At 47.3% G+C, this 16386-nt stretch overlaps 1 protein-coding gene across 2 annotated transcripts in view; it reads left to right on the top strand.

The window, feature by feature from the left end:
- The window catches only part of Gmpr (guanosine monophosphate reductase), an 84663-nt gene that overhangs the window by 44228 nt on the left and 24049 nt on the right, over nt 1–16386 (top strand). The window contains exons 1-4 of one of the 2 annotated variants that reach the window (XM_034510065.2): nt 1745–2075; nt 8671–8790; nt 11241–11324; nt 15195–15368. In XM_034510065.2, coding sequence (XP_034365956.1) covers nt 1989–2075; nt 8671–8790; nt 11241–11324; nt 15195–15368 — 465 coding nt within the window. In that variant the 5' untranslated portion in view covers nt 1745–1988. Of the gene's footprint in view, nt 1–1744; nt 2076–8670; nt 8791–11240; nt 11325–15194; nt 15369–16386 lie in introns of those variants that run through there. The other variant, XM_076939111.1, reaches the window with a different exon arrangement.

Raw genomic sequence — 16386 nt, 5'->3', positions numbered from 1 at the left:
TGTAGATGAGGCTGGCCTCACAGAGATCTGTGATCTGCCTGTTTTTTCTGAGTGTGGGGATTAAAAGCTTACGCCACCACCATGCACTAACCTTTCCTTTTAACCTATGAAAATACTTGAGTCAGACACCCTCAAGGTTACCCAATTGGAATGTGACCAAGTTTTCAACTTAGGCAGAAGCCCCAAGACACTTCATTTACGTAAGCCTTGTTTTTTCTTCTTTTTCCCTCCCCCCCCCCCCCACTTTTCTGCTATAGCTAGAACACTGGGCATGCACAGTGCCACTGACTGACACCAACAACACCCCCCTTTGGATAACCTCCCAATGGGTTTTTTCTTGAGCATACTAGAGGCCTGTCTCAACACTTGGTGGGCACACTGAGAGTGGAATTAGGGAAGCCAAAACTTTTAGCCTTTTGTAAGTAAGGGCACAGTAAAGAAACTACCAGGATGATGACTGTCCCATGCTTCTGCAAGTTTTTGTCTTAGCCACTGTTCTACGGCTGTGAAGACACACCAGGGCCAAAGCAGCTCTTATAAAAGAAAACATTTCTTTGGGGCTTGATTACAGTTTCAAAGGCTTAGCCCATTATCATTATGGCAGACAGTATGCCAAGCATACTGGGCCTCAAAGCCCACCCCCTAATGACACACTTCCTCCAACAAGGCCATGCCTCCTAATCCTTCTAATCCCTTCAAACAGTTTGACTCCTGATTACTAAGCATTCAACTATATGAGCCTATGAGGGCCATTCTTATTCAAACCACCCACTTTTTATTATAGACAAGAGAGAGAGAGAGAGAGAGAGAGAGAGAGAGAGAGAGAGAGAGAGAACAGCCACAGGCATCTGGAAGAGTACAGAGTAGAAGAAGGCTGGTCATAGCTAGGCTCTTTGTGGACTGGGTAGAAAAAATAGCGAGGGGGGAAAATAGCAAAAACTGATGAGTCTCCTGCCCTTTACGAGGAGGAGGGAGGAGGGCAGGTCAGCTGGAACAGCCTGGGAACTAGCATATTGGAGGAGGAGTTGGGAAGGTGAGAATCAGAAGGCTATCTATCACAGGGCCTTGACATTTATTACAAATGTGTGTTACCAGAGACCTGAGGATCCTGGAGGTTGGCTTTGGGCTGTGATATGTAATCACGGGTATATGCCAACGAAGGTGGCCCTTTCTCACAGATTCCAGAGGAATCCTACATGTGTGAGCTTTGATCTCCAGCAATCTTTTTGTTTACCCTGCCAGCATTCAGTCAATGGGCCTCTCTGCTCCTCCCCCCTTAGAGGGGGTTTGGGAATTCCCTTTGGAACACATATGAAGGTCACACTCTACAGCCAGAATTAGTGGCTTCTGTCTTTAATCCCAGCACTCACTCAGGAGGCAACACTAGGGAGGCAGAGGCAGGCAGATCTCTTGTGAGTTGGAGGGTGGCCTGGTCTACATAGTGAGTTCCAAGACAGCAAGACCTACATAGTGAAACCCAGTCCTAAAACAAAACAAAACAAAACAAAACAAAACAAAACAAAACATCCACTCTCCTGGTCTTCTAGCCTTCTCTTTTGGTCACCCCTAGGAGTAAGATCAGGAGCTCTAGAGTGCTGCATAGTAGATTCCAGGCTCACAACTAGGATCAAGCAGAAGGAGGTGGGGGCCGGGGGCCGGGGGGGACTTGGGGTTAGGTAGAGAGAACTGGGCCGGCTAAGGAGGGGCTCAGCTAGGAAACCGGGATGTGGGCGGGACCTGGGAGCCGTGGGCGGGACTTGAAAGCCCGGGGCGGGGTGAGCCCCGGGGCGCCAGGCGTGGAGGAAATTGTGCTGGGGGCTCGGGGCACACGGGTATAAGAACACGGCGTGCGCACCGGGTTCACCGAGCACCAGTCTGCGCACAGCCATCCCGGCGCCGCTGTACGCACGCGCCCCGCAGTTCCCGGCTGACGACGCCGGCCTTCGCACCGCCTCCGCCGCAGGAAGCTACCGCTCACCGCTAGCACCATGCCCCGCATAGACGCGGACCTTAAACTCGACTTCAAGGATGTTCTGCTGCGACCTAAGCGGAGCAGCCTCAAGAGCCGATCCGAGGTGGGGCCGCTGGCATACCGCCTTCGGGTTGGCAAGGGGGAAGTGGGTGCAAAGGGAGGCACAGGGTGCCTTATCTGGGTCCGAGGCAGGGGTGTTACACCCTCTCCCCCCTGAGAAAGGGGGAAGGCCAGTCGGTTTTCTCTTACACCTGGATTGTCTATAATTAGGGTCAATGACAAGGGGGCCTAGTTCGGGCCTGGAATTATAAATGTGTCTGCCTACCGGTGGTGGGCTTGGGGAAGTTCACACTGACACAGAGGAGCTAAGATCAACCAACGGAGTGACCAGTGACTTTAAAAGGAATGGTCTCAGGAGAGGCGCTCGGGGAGGAGAGGTTAGGATGAAAGAAAGAGAAATGCAACTGCAGATTCTTGGAATTTGGAGCAGTGTCTCCTGGCGCTGGGACCTGCCTCTGCTGATTTAGCGTCAGGTCCTGTGCCTGCGAACCAGGCGGAAAAGCCGGGCGCTCCTGGCAGGCACTTCAGTTCAATTTTTTTTTCCCCCCTGAGTTTAAATGGTCTTGCAGGAGCTGAGCTTGGGGACCTGCTTCTTGGTGGCACTCTGCGGTACTGGACAGCCTGCAGTTCCAGCCCAGAGTGAGACAAGCGAACGGCGCTGGGGAGAGGGTCAGTCGTTTGGAACTTAGTTGTACCATGATCAGATGAACGCTTGGGAACAGGTGGAGACAGGAGACGTTGGCCGAGGTCAGACCTTGAAGGATAAATAGTTTTCTAGAAAGGCGGAGCTTGCTGGAAGAGTTGTTCCTGGAGCGTGGCTTTGGTCTGTGGGGGAACTAAGGAGGAAGAGCCTGAAAGGACACGGGGACGCTAAGCCAGCCCGCCCGCCCCATCCCTCTTGCTCAACAAACAAGACCATAAATAAATCCCCTCAGCAAACAACTCACTCTGGTGCCCAGGCCCGACTGCAGTGTCTGCAGCTGCCAGTGGAGGGTTGGTATGAATTAGGGCTGCCTCCTGCGCTAGCCAATGAGAGAGTAGAAGCAAGTCACTTTCTCTAAGCAGGGGTACTGGCTGCTTGGAGGCAGAACTGGACAAGACAGGACTTAATAGGTGGGATGGGGGAGAAGTGATGGACCCTTATCCATCCAGATGAGATGCCGCTAAGCCTGCCCTTCATCCTGTGCTTTCAGGTGCTCAAGAACAAGGGCAAGCCCTTGGAACAAAAATAAACACTAGAGAAACACCCCCTGGAGTGTTGACTAGAAACTGGGAGCCAGTAAGTTCCTAAACCTAGGTCAGGATGAAGTGTTTGCATTCTAGGCTGACTAATAATTTGATGGCTTCAGTGTTTGTCTGGCTTTTTCTCCCTTAATGTTTGTTTAAAATTTATTTAGACGTGAGCCAGTTATTTATAAATAAATACATATTTATCCACACAAAGCAAGGCTCTATGCATCTTCTGAACTAGGAAAGCTCTTGAGAAGGGGGCAGTGTTAATATTTGTATGAGCAGTATGATGTCATGGTTTGGGGCTGATGGCCACTCTTAATGTCCCAGCCTGGGTTGAATCTTGGAGTCTGTGAATACTTGTCCCAGTGAGAATCGGTGCCCTCGAGGACTGTTGCTCATATTGTAGCTTTTATGAGAGAGCTACTTGGCACGGCTGTTCCAGTTGTTTGTGATCTAGCCTCCTGGGGCTGGCTCCTGCTTGGCGGACGAGCTTCACTTGCTTGCCTGGCACTGCAGAAGGAGCTACCTTGGCCTCTCTAATGTTCCAGCTCAGTTTTTCTTGTGATATCTGGCAGGCACAAGCAGGGGTTTGAAGTGAGTTCACCCAGGTAGAAATAATATCTAAAAGCAGATTGGAAACTCTGCAGTAGATAGCCGATTAACATCTCAACAGCTTTGAGGGGGAGGCACAGGAGAAAGTGGATACCAACTAGAACAGAATCTGCCAGGGAGGGGTTTTACCAATGCAACAACAGTTAGCTCAGAACCAGGCCCGATTCACCATCTTGCAGAAAATGAAGTTTGGTCCAGAGGCAAGGGACAGGGAGAGTTGGTGCAATGAGGCATGCATTTATGAAGGAGCAGGCTGGTCATCTCCCAAGTGTCTAGCTCAAGGTACCAAAGATTGAAGTGCCACAGGATTTGTTGACTGAGTTAAGGCTTTTGGATTTATCTGAGACACATGGGACTTCCATCATTCCATGAGGCCCAGTACTGGCTTTACCACCCCACCCCAGTTCTTAAGTAAGATTTTTTTTTTTTTGCTTGTGTGAACATATTCATGTATGTTCCCATGCACACACATGTGTGCACAGATGCACTAGTGGTGGCTAAAGGTCAGCCTCTGGTGTTATCCCTCAGGCCCTCAGGTACTGTTCACCTTTTGAAAGATTATTATTTATTATTATTTTATTTTTGATGCAGGGATTTTCGCTGGCCTGGAACTTGCGGAGTGGTCCAGTCTGACGGCCCAGCAAGCTCCATGGAGCTCTGTCCGTTTTCCCCTCCCCACCCCCGAGGAGTATAAGTGTGCCTCTACACCCTGCTGTTTAACTTGGGTGTTGGGAATCAAACTCAGATCCCCACGTTTATGTGGCAAGTGCTTTAATGGCTGAGCCATCTCCTCAGCCAACAAGAGTGTGCTTGTCCTAGGACACGGCAAATGCAAATGCCCTTCCAACTGCTTATAACACTGTCATGATTATTGGACCACCGAAGAGAGATGGGGCTAGCAGCCCTCGTCTGTGACAGGCTGACCCACAGGGGATAGAGAATAAGACTCCATTAGTCTGAGTTCTGATACTGTTTATTTTATGACCGTGGCGTTGTGTCCTGAGCTTGCTGTAACAGGGAACTACAGAAGAGGTGGCTCTAACAGGCTTGTTTGTCTCCTGGTTGGGCAGGCTGGAGGGCTCTGATCAAGGTGTGTCTATGGGTTTCTTTTGAGAGCTGTTTACCATGCAGACAGCACCCTCCATGCATGTCTCCAGCTCTATGCTGGCTTGCTGGCTACTTTTGACCCTCCTTGACATGTAAACCCCCAAATCTAGTCCCTAACTCCATCTCCATAAGCTGTTCTCCTTTGTGTGTGTGCCCAAATATTTCCCCCTTTGATAAGAACATTATTAAGGGCTGTTATGCACCCTAGGTGACCTCAACTTAACTTGGTCGCCACTTTCAAATAAGGTTCCATTTCACAGGTACTGCCGTTAACACTTCAGTGCCATTTGGAGGAGCCACAGTTCAACCCCTAACAGCCTATGTAAACTGTATTTTGTGGCATTAGAAGGCCTGCCCGGATTTGTTATTTGTCACGAGTGCCCGGAATCACCTAGGGAGACACTCCAGGATATACAGTTTCCAACACCGAAGTTTTGACTGGTGCAGTTTGGAGCAACGGTCTTGAAATGTTTGCTGAGACCATCAAAGGCGGCCTTTACTGTGTGAACCATGGGTGCCGGTTCTTCATGCCCTTTGCACTTAGGAACTGCACGGCTCACAGTGGTGCTAAGCTATGCATGTGCATTTCAGAAGCACAAAAACCAGTGGAGAAACTTCTTGGGGTTACATCAGCATCCAGAAGGTCTGTTCCAGGTAGTAAGGATACTGGAATTCCCTTCTCAAGTGACTGTCATTTGATCCTGAGGTCTTTGTGGTCTACTTCCCAGAATGTTTGCCCAAAAGGCCAACCATGCTTCTAGGGCATCCTCTCACAAAGGAGTCGAATGGCAGTTGTTTCTGACCATGTGGGTGATTGTCTGTGGAGCTTGATATACAGGCATGGTCTCATGTGGCCTTAAGGATTTGGGAAGAAAGTGTGGGTGAGAGGCAGGGCCTGTTCCCTCTGTCCCATGTTGGTATTTTTTTTGGGGGGGGGGTAATGTAGCATATTTCCTGTAGTGGTTCCTCATTCATGACATGGAACTGCCCATAAATATGGCAGTGTGTATTTTAGACCTGCAGAATGCTGGGTAATGATAAGACTGACCCACTAAAGACGACACGAGTGATTTTAGGGGGTGAAGGGGCAGTTTGCTACTTTCTGAGTGGGGGTATTGGGGGGTGCTGTAACTGGGGTATCTAGCAGCTGTGGCAGAGTGAAGAAAATTCCTGGGAGGCTGGAGTAAAGTATTTATCTCTTCATGAACAAAAGAACTGTGTATGTATGTGTGTGTGGGTAGATAAGGTTAGGACAGATAATTTCACTTCTCTTTCTTAGAACTAAATATTGGGAAGAATCTGCCTTATATCACTTGGGAGGGAAGGGTTTGCTGGCAGAGCCTCGTGTATGCTGAACACAGGTTTCACTGGTGAATCACACACCTCCAGGGCCAGGAATCTGCCTTGCAGAGATAGGAAGCCAAGGGTTCATTGTCAAGGCTGAGTGTGTGTGTGTGTGTGTGTGTGTGTGTGTGTACATGCATATGTGTGAGCATACATGTATGCATGTATCCATCCGTATTGCAGATAGGTTTTGGTATGCCAAGAAAAAAAAACCATTGTGATCTCAGCTGGGTACAGAGTGCAGAGGCTCTTTCCTTGTGTACATGTTGGGCAGAATTAAAAGAGTATTTGAGACCACGAGTTCTGACTGTTTTAAGTCTGAACCCAAGAACGGGAGGGCCATAGTAGTACGGAGCTGAGAGGAGTGGCCTCCCTCAGACATCCTGCAGGGTGTCAGCTTGACTTGTTTTACCAACAGAGGAAGTTCTGTTAAGAGATGAGACACCATCTAGGAGGTTCAGGGAATGACAGTGCCTCACTTCCTCCCACCGCCCACTGTTTAAGGCTAGCCTTCTGGATTTGTAGAAGCAAGAGAGAACAGAAAGGCTAAAGGGTCTGGGTGGCAGCACAGTGTGCTCCGATTTCACTCAGACCGTGAAATACAAGTTAAACAAGATGGAAAATCGACGCATCGCATCTGGAGGGGTCGGGTTGAAGATTCCTGTGCTCGGGAACCACGGTGCTTACAGGGCTACACTTCCAGCTTCTCCTTGTCAGTTCACCTTGGCACACAGTCCAGGGAAAGCAGTGAGTGATACAGAGTATTTCAAAGAGGGAATTTATTAACATATAGTGTGTGTGTGTGTCCACACACACATACTTACATGTGTGTAGTGTGTGTGTGTGCACAGTGTACCTATGGAGGTCAGAGGACAACCTTCAGTATGGATCCTTGGGATTCTCCTGTCTTGTTTGATACAAAGTCTGTTGTTGGCCTGGAACCTCACCAAATTGGTCAGGCTAGCCTGGCCTAACAGCTTTAAGAAATCCACCTGTTTCCACTTCCTGTATCCTCACGGCAAGCATAAGTGTAAAAGGCATGCACCTGGCTCTCCTGGAGTTCTGGTGGTCCTAATTTCCGTTCTTGTGCTTGCAAGGCAAATACTTTATTGACTGAGCCATCTCCTCTACCAAAATTTCTCCTGACATCGCTGAGAGATTGGCAATAGCAATGGATGAGAGTGGGAGGGACTGGATTCTACCAAGAAAGCTGGAGCTAGAAATGTACCTAGATCTGAAGTGGCTGCCCTATAGAAGCTGTGTGAGGAAGAGGGAGTCTGGATCTCTCTTTCTCTTTGTCCTCTAGCTTCTCACTTGGTATTTTTCTTTAGCCAAGCCCAGACAGACATGAATTTGAGAAACAGGATATTGGGAGTGGCCGTTCTGTGATACGCTGAAGCACAAGACTGTCCTGGGTCGCAGGAGTAATTCTGACTCCGCCAGCTTTTTGTGAGGACCTAGCCCTGGCACATGATTCTGCTAAGTCCACAGTCCTGACTGAGCATCCTACTGGATTACTGACAGCCCATAGTCACATGAACACTCAGGTTAGAGTCAGGAGTTCCAGGCCCTCCCTGCAGCTGTCTGCAAGCCAGAGGAACAAGTGTGTCTCTGCAGAAACAGATGGTTGCATTGTATTTCCCCAGCACTCATAATTACAAAGCCGCTGCCAGAGCTGAAAGGCAAAGGGATTAAGGAATTGTAGCTCAGTGCTGGGAAATTTGTAGCGTGGTTCAAGGTGAACAGGGAGATGAGAAGGACCTGACAGGAGGAGGAAGGAGGGTGGGTCACTGTTGTTGGGGAAGAGTGGATGGACTTCCCTAGAAGAGAAATGGACTCTCCAGTGCTCAGAAGTGGGGGTGGAGGAATAATTGCATACATGCATGTGTTCAGGGTCAGCGTGAGACAGGATGAAGAGAGAAGGTAGCAGAGGGATTGGAGAGGCTGATGGAGGGGGAAACCTCACATAGATCATGGGCTTCCTGAAAGATTATCTAGTGTCTTAGTTGGGTGTGTGGGGGCAGTGGGGACTGTTTAAACTTCTGGATGTGGGTATAGCTCACTACTGGGTTTCCTTGGGGGGCTGTTCTGACCTTGGAACACTGGTCCTAAGAGAGTCTAAGGACTGAAGGGTAGACTTATCCTTGGTATCCTCCCTGCCCACTCTGAACACTGGGAATTCTGCCTGTGTTACATAAGACCGACTCATTTCTTTCCTTTTTTCTTTTCTTCCTTCCTTCCTTCCTTCCTTCCTTCCTTTCTTCCTTCCTTTCTTTCTCTCTTTCTTTCTTTCTTTCTTTCTTTCTTTCTTTCTTTCTTTCTTTCTTTTTTTTTTCCAATAGGTGGATCTTGAGCGAACCTTTACATTTCGAAACTCAAAGCAAACCTATTCAGGGATTCCCATTATTGTGGCCAACATGGATACTGTGGGGACATTTGAGATGGCTGTGGTGATGTCACAGGTGAGAGCACAACCACTTTCCTATATCCTTTTGGGAGAATGGGGGTGTCAGGTGCCTGAACTCTCTCACTCTTTGCTGAGTCCGACTGTTGCAAGGAGCATATCTTCCCTGCTTCTGTAGTCAAAAGATAGGTCATGTCCGAAACTCTGTGAGATAGCCTAGATCTGGCTCTGGATCTTCTGTGAAAATGCCTGTGATAGCTTTAGAAATTAGGCTTTCAAAAAGAAATTAGGCAACAGGATGAATGCCATATTGGAAAGGGCCATCCCTTTAAAATGAAGACAGTCGCTTTGCATGTAGTATTTAATACATTGGAGAGCGCTTATTGTTTCAGCTTCAATGTGTCTCTCAACTCTTATCATAACTCCATGGGAGTAGGCTCCTTCTGCAGATGAGGAAACTCAGGCAGACAGAGAAAGAGATGGGACATCTTGCCCCAAGACCTTCAGTCAAGTAGAGAGGCAGGACATAAACCCAAGTTGCCTCCCGAAGCTGCAGGATACATCTCTAAATTGGATGGATTCCAACGGAAGTTGAAGGTTTCTTTTGACTAGTGCCTTGACCTCAGGACAAAGTGGAGGGAAGGCCAGCCAGCTGTAGGTATTTGCTGCCTCACGGACCTGTGCGTCAGGCGTGAGAATCTTCCACATCGGAGACTATAGGGTCTCTGGATGATAAGCACAGAACTGTGGATCTGTTTTTGCTGGTCATGTCTGCCAAGTACAAAGCTCACTGCAATTAGCTGGAAAAGCATCTCCCTGTGGGTGGCAGGTCTGAGTAGCCAGATTATGAGCTCTGAAAGTGGAGTGGGGGGGGGGGATATCCACCTGACTGAGGATTGGCTGTTTGTCTGTCAGCTCTAAGCCTCTGTCAGAAGGGGGTCTGAGGCAAACAAATGAATCACTAGAGGAATGCGACTGATTTTCCCCCCTCCGAATCTTTTCCTTGTTCTGTCGTTAATGACTGCTTGTAATGAATTTTTAGTGTATGCTGTGTTGTGAGAAAGTGTCCCTGACAGCCCATGTGTTAAAGGGTATTTCTCAGGGTGATACTTTTTAAGAGCAGAGCCTTTAAGAGATGGGGTCTGAAGGAGGTCTTTAGGTCATTAGAGGTGTGGCCTTGAAATGGGAGTGTGGGACCCCAGTGTCTTCCTCTTTCCTTTACTCCCTTGGCTGGGTATAAAGTGAATAGTTTTGATCTGCTCTGTACTCTTGCCATGGTGGGCCGATGTGCCACAGTCCCAAGAACAATGGACTCTTCAATAGACCATGCCAAAATGAACCTTTCCTCGTTATAAGTTAATTACCTCAGATTCTTTGTGATAGCGACAGCAAGTTAAAAGGGTAAGAGGTTCAAGGAGCAACACAGAGATAGCCTGGTTTGTCTGGATACTTGCTATTCATTGAAGAACCTGGAACTTGCTATGCCCTTCCCACTTCCATGGGAATATTTCCCAGGAATGCCATAGCCTGCATTGGCAGAGATAACCATGGTTGGGTTTTATGAGGTCTCTACTTTGGGGATCCACAAACAGTGTGAATTAATAGAGTCAGAATTTTAGAGTGGGAATTTGGAGGTGTAGGGCAACTCAGAAGTTAGAGGAAAGGCCACAGAGCAGAGAAGTTTGAAGTCAGCCATTGCTATAAGCCATTGCTAAATTGGTTATCTCTTCTTCCCCTGCCTCACACCCCTTTGTGAGGTAGGGTCTTGCTATGTTGTGGCTGGCCTTCACCTGCCACCAACTCTCCAGCCTCAGCCTCCAGCATACTAAGTGATGGAGTTTTAGTCACGTGCCACTCTACACAGGTTTGCTATGTATTTCCTAAATTTCTTAACCCCCATTTCTGCTCCTAATGACAGTGATTCTGTTCAAAGTTGTTCTGAGACTCCAATGGTGTTTGCAGTGCCTTGGCCTGATGGTGGTAAACTCTGGTTCGGTAGCCAGAGAGGTAGGGTTATTAACGTAACACCCTCTCTTGGTGTTGCTTTCAGCAAGAAGTATTGAGGCTGTAAATTGGGGGAAGCTTTGGATGTAAGGCAAGGTCCTTTGGTTAGGTGAGCAGAAGCTTGGATCAGGATGGTCACTCTCCTGGTCTAGGGGATCTTCTACAGGTGTGTTCTTGACCTGCCGTGGGTTGTAGGCAAGAGCTAGGTGGGCCAGCTGAGTGGAGACACTCCTTTATTCTTTCTCTTGCCTTTTGGCAGGGTTTCCCAAGACTGAACACACATTATCTGATCACATCAGAGCAGGAGATCATTTGTGATTCATTGCTTCATTGCATACACCTTTGTTTGATTTTGCCTCCCAGGGACACATTCAGAGCAAACTAGGCATGAAAGGCAGCTGCAGATGCTTTTGTCTGTGGCTTACCAGCAGGCTGGGGGCGGGGTGGGGGTGGGGGGTTTGGGCTCCCCTGGCTCGCTCCTGACAATCCAGTTTTGTTTCTTAGCATGCCATGTTTACAGCTGTTCACAAGCATTACTCCCTGGATGACTGGAAACGTTTTGCTGAAAACCACCCTGAATGCCTGCAGGTACGGTGACAAGTTTTACAGGACCAGAGCTGAGGGGGAAAAGTCTGCAGCCGTGTCAGGAGCGTTTGAATCACTACAGAGGATACTAGTCGGCTTTGCTAAGGAAACCTGCCACAGGCACGGTATTTTAGAAAATGCCAGGAATTACCCATGAGGTCAGCTTCACCTTGGAGCGTACACATCCATACCTACAGCCTGGGGAAGGTCTTGCTTCCTGCTAGGGGTTTCCAGGTGAATCCAATCTGTTTTTTCCTGTCTACAGAGAGTGCATCCTAATGATAACAAATTGAGCAGAAGCTTGCTTTAGGATTATCTACACCTGCTAGGATAGCAGTCATTACAATGATGTGAGAATTGTTGAGAATGTGGAGAAACTGGGATGCTCATATATAGTTGGGAGGAATAGGTGCTGCCTTTTAAACGACCTAAGCATGGTTTAATGTCAACCTAACACAAGCCATAGTCATCTGAGAAATACCTCCTCTATAAGATCAGGCTGTGGGCAAGTCGCTAGGGCATTTTCTTACTGATTGCTGAGGGAGGGTCCAGGTCATTGTGGTTGGGACGACCCCTGGGATAGTGGTCCTGGGTTCTTTAAGAAAGCAGGCTGAGCCAGCCAGTAGGCGGCACCCTTCCATGGCCTCTGTATCAGCTCCTGCCTCCAGGTTCCTTCCCTGGAGTTCTATCCTGATTTCATCTCCATGTTGCTTTGGTCGGCGAGTTTCGTCACAGCCATAGTAACCCTGACTGAGACACTCAAGAGAGGAAGCACAAGTTACCAGATGACCAACAGCTCCATTTCTAGGAGAAATGAAACCACATATTCACACATGCACTGGGTCATGAGTGCTCATAATGTTTATAATAGCCCAGAAGTAGGAAATGCAAACTAAACAACTCAAATGTCTAACTGATGGACAGATACATAGCATGTATCAATTTGATAGACTGTTGTCCAGCCACAAGAGAAATGAAATACTGACTTCTTACAGTGTGAACAAACCCTGAAAGCATTTTGCTGAGTGAAAGCCAAACACAAAAGCCGCAAGTGTGGTCTCCTTGTCACTAGTTGCCCATGCTGGACACATACATGGAGATCTCACACACATGGAGACATAGTTATCTGGGCCTGGTAGCAGGAGGAAGGAGTCAGAGAGTAATGTATAAGCCTCATCCGGAGCCTATAATCTCAGCTACGTAAGAGGCTGAGTCAGGAGATGCTCAGGATCAAGGACAGCCTGGGCAACTTAGCCTGTCTCTCAAATAAAAAGGTAGAGAGAAGTTTGGGTCGTAGCTCAGCTGGGATTTACCTGTGAGGATTAGAAAGTGTGTGGCACCCTAGCCTCAGTACCCAGTGCTATCAGAAAGAAAGAAAAAAATGAAGGGGAAAAAAAAGAGAGATAGAGAAAGAAAATAAAAGTCTTTCTGGGAACCAGGGAAATGTTCTTTAATAGTGGCATAACTAAATAATCTAAAATAACTGTGTACTTAAGGTGATGTCTTAGTTTAAGGTTTCTGTTGCCGTGATGACTCACCATGACCAAAGGTAACCCCGGGGAGAAAAGGGTTTATTTCATCTTATGGAACGTATAGTCTGTCATCCAGAGAAGTCAGGGCAGGAACTTGAGACAGGTGGGAACTGAACCAGAGGTCTTGGGTGACTGCTGCTTATGGGCTTAAAGTTTGTTTAGCATGCATTCTTATATCACCCAGGACCCCCAGTCCAGGGGTGGCACTGCCTGTAGTGAGCTGGATCCTCTCACATCAATCAGGAAAATGTACCACAGGCTTGCCCACAGGCCACTCTGGTGGAGGCACGTTCTCAATTGAGATTCCCTCTTCCAAAATGACTGTAGCTTGTGTCAAGTTGACACGGAACTATCCAGTAGAGGTGTCTTACATGCTGTGTGCTTTGTCTCAGTCGCCCTGCTCCACTAAGTAAATGGATGCTTTAAAATGATATCATAAGCCTTCCCGTAACATGACTGAGTTTCCTTCCAGTCCATTCTACTGGTTCTAAGCCAAATCCAGCAGTGAGATCTGGGCCTGTCTCTTTGTGGGGAGGTCGTTTGTAATGAGATAATGATTTGGAGATGCTGGTATGGCTGCTGTTGATTTCATTATGATTTAAATAGTTAGGTATGGCCTTTTACTACAGTTGGCTTAAGAGATAAAATAATTCTGGTTCAATATAAACCCTTTCACCTTTGATATATTGTTCAGAGTAGTACAGATGTCTCTTGCTAGCTGTTCGAGCCTCAGGCTCCTTGCAGATGCCAAAGTCCTTGGTTGCTCAGGCCCTGTAGTAAACCTACATATAACCTATACATAGCCTTTTGTAGGTTTAGATCATTTCTATATGACGTGTGCTGCCTCATACAGTACAAATGCTATGTAGCTGATTGTTGTGTATATATCATATGCATAAAAATAAAACAGCAAAAAAAAATTCCACATCAACATGGGTGTAGTTTTTAAAAGACTTATTTTTGGTGTGTTTGCTCACATGCTTGTATGTGCATTACATGTGTGCCTAGTACCCACAAAGGCCAGAGAAAGGTGTTGATCCTCTGGAACTGGAATTACTTACGGTTGTAAACATTTGTGTGGATGCTGGGACCCACACCTGGGTCTTCTGTGAGTGCGGTAAGCACTTTTAACCACTGAACCATTTCTCCAGCCCCTGGTTTTATTTATTTGTTCATTTTTGAATATCATGTCTTAGTTTTCCACCTCTATTTCTGTGCTGAAATACTCAGACAGAAGCAGCATCAGGGAGTATTTATTCAAGCTCACAGTCCAAGAATATAGAGAGGGTCATGGTGAAGAGTCAAGGTGACAGGAGCGTGAGGCAGCTGGCCATATGTGTCTACAGTTAGGAAACAGAGAGTCATACATGCATTCTGCTGCTTGGCTCCCTCTCTCCATTCACATTCATCCTAGCATCATCCCAGCATCCCAACACCCCACCATCTTACCATCCCAGTATCATCTCAGCATCATCCCAACATCAACCCAGCATCCCAGAATCATCCCAGCATCATCTTAGCATCCCATCATCCCATCATCATCCCAGCATCCCAACCACCCCACCATCTCAGCATCATCCCAGAATCATCCCAGCATCCCAGCATCATCACACCATCCCAGCATCCCACCATCCCAGTATTCTAGTATCATACCAGCATCATCCCGCATCCCAGCAAAGGAATGGTGCTACAGGTCTTCCACCTCAATTCACTCAATCAAGGTAATCTCCCAAAGGCATGCCTATAAGGTCTGTCTCTCAGATCACTCTAGGCTATCTCAAGTTGATACTAACCATCACACAGGTATAATAATGTGGTTCAGCTGGCCTTGAGCTCAGTAGAGAATGACCTTACGAATGATTCCCAGTGAGTCACCTTACACACACTTCCCGCCAAGTCATATCTTAGCCACACATCTCCTTAATCTGTAAATAATTGTTGCCCTCACTCATTATTTCTGAAAACTTCTTATGTTGCCCTTATGTGAGTTTCCACATAGGACACATCTGCACCAGTAGCTCCACATGCAGCACAAAGTTCTACACAGCAAGCTTGAGAAAATGGAGTAGAAGCCAAGGGCAAGCTCTCCTGAGTATTTCAGAATCTGTTTACTGTGAGGTTTTGTTGCCAAGACCCAGGTTCAAGAACGGGTGCAAGTCAAGGGTCGGAAAGAAAGCATGAATTTAGATCATGGAAAGAGCAGGTCTTCTTTACCTCTACTGTTGTTTAAACAGAGCCTCTGTGTTTGCTCAGGGTAGACCTCGGAGGGTTGCCGGAGGGAGGGAGGGTCTTCCTTTGAATCCTTGTTCATGGCTATTGTCTGTGCTGCACTTTGCCACAGCACATAGCCGTGAGCTCCGGCAGTGGGCAGAACGATCTTGAGAAGATGAGCCAAATCTTGGAAGCTGTGCCTCAGGTGAAGTTCATCTGCCTGGATGTGGCCAATGGGTATTCGGAACATTTTGTGGAATTCGTGAAACTGGTCCGATCCAAATTCCCCGAACACACCATCATGGTAAGTATGATGGGGTGCTCTCATGATGAGGGAGCTAGGAGACATTGGGTGCTAGGGGTGAGGTCTGAACCCTTCCATAGCTTTTGTTGCAAGAGTAGTTGCAAATCCCCAGGAAAGGGACAGGGGGACAGGAGGGAAGATCAGAAGAACTAACGTTCCTCTAAGACATGCATACAATCCTGATCAATGTCATGGCTGTTGGTCCCTTATTTTTGGTAAATAGCATCTATTGTCTGTTACCAGGTATAACCTGTAAAAAGGAGGGGAGGGGATCTTCATCACCCCACAATAGAGTATATTTATTTTAAGAATGAAAGCACATGCCAAGGTTTCAGTTCAACATGTTGTCCTACATCCCACTCAGGCTTATCAGTAGGTAGTTGTGCCACTAGGGCTGGACTCGGCAACATAACCATTTTGTGGGAGTCAATTAATGATGGCAGGTTGGTTGAGATGGTGTCATATCTAATACCTTTGGTTTTTTTTTTTTTTTTTTTTTTTTTAACTTTTCCTTCCTTTTTTGTATTTTCCCAATGACGAGCACCTTTACTTGCTAAAGGTATGTTGACTGCTCACAAGGGTGAATTGACTGAAAGGAAGGGGTAGTCATTCGAGTCACAGTTGGGCTTTGGGGGGAAAACCCAAACTATTGTATTTATTCCTGTCTTTATTGGTCTAAGTATGGCATATAGAGAATGACCAGTTCATGACTCAGCCCATGACACCTCTGTGATGTCAAACCCGTTTGCCGCACATTTTCTCGTCAGGAAGTGGGCACTCGTGCGTGGAGTTCAGTTGTCTCTTTAGGGTCCTTTCTTTACTTTCTTGGTCATGGTATTTTATCACAGCAACAGCAACAAAAATAAGTAATGAGAAATTACCTCATGGGAGTAAAAATGGGCCCCCGCCAAGGTATTCCTCTTCCAAGACATTCCCGTCGAGCTATTTTCTTCTGTGAGGCCTTATGGAGGTCCTTTATGCAGCCTGTTTCACTCTGAATGCATCCATGGATCAATCC

This window comes from Arvicanthis niloticus, chromosome 8, assembly GCF_011762505.2.
Source record: "Arvicanthis niloticus isolate mArvNil1 chromosome 8, mArvNil1.pat.X, whole genome shotgun sequence".
NCBI lineage: Eukaryota > Metazoa > Chordata > Mammalia > Rodentia > Muridae > Arvicanthis > Arvicanthis niloticus.
The sequence above is the reverse complement of the archived record's forward strand: the minus strand, read 5'-3'. Positions and strand labels throughout refer to the sequence as shown.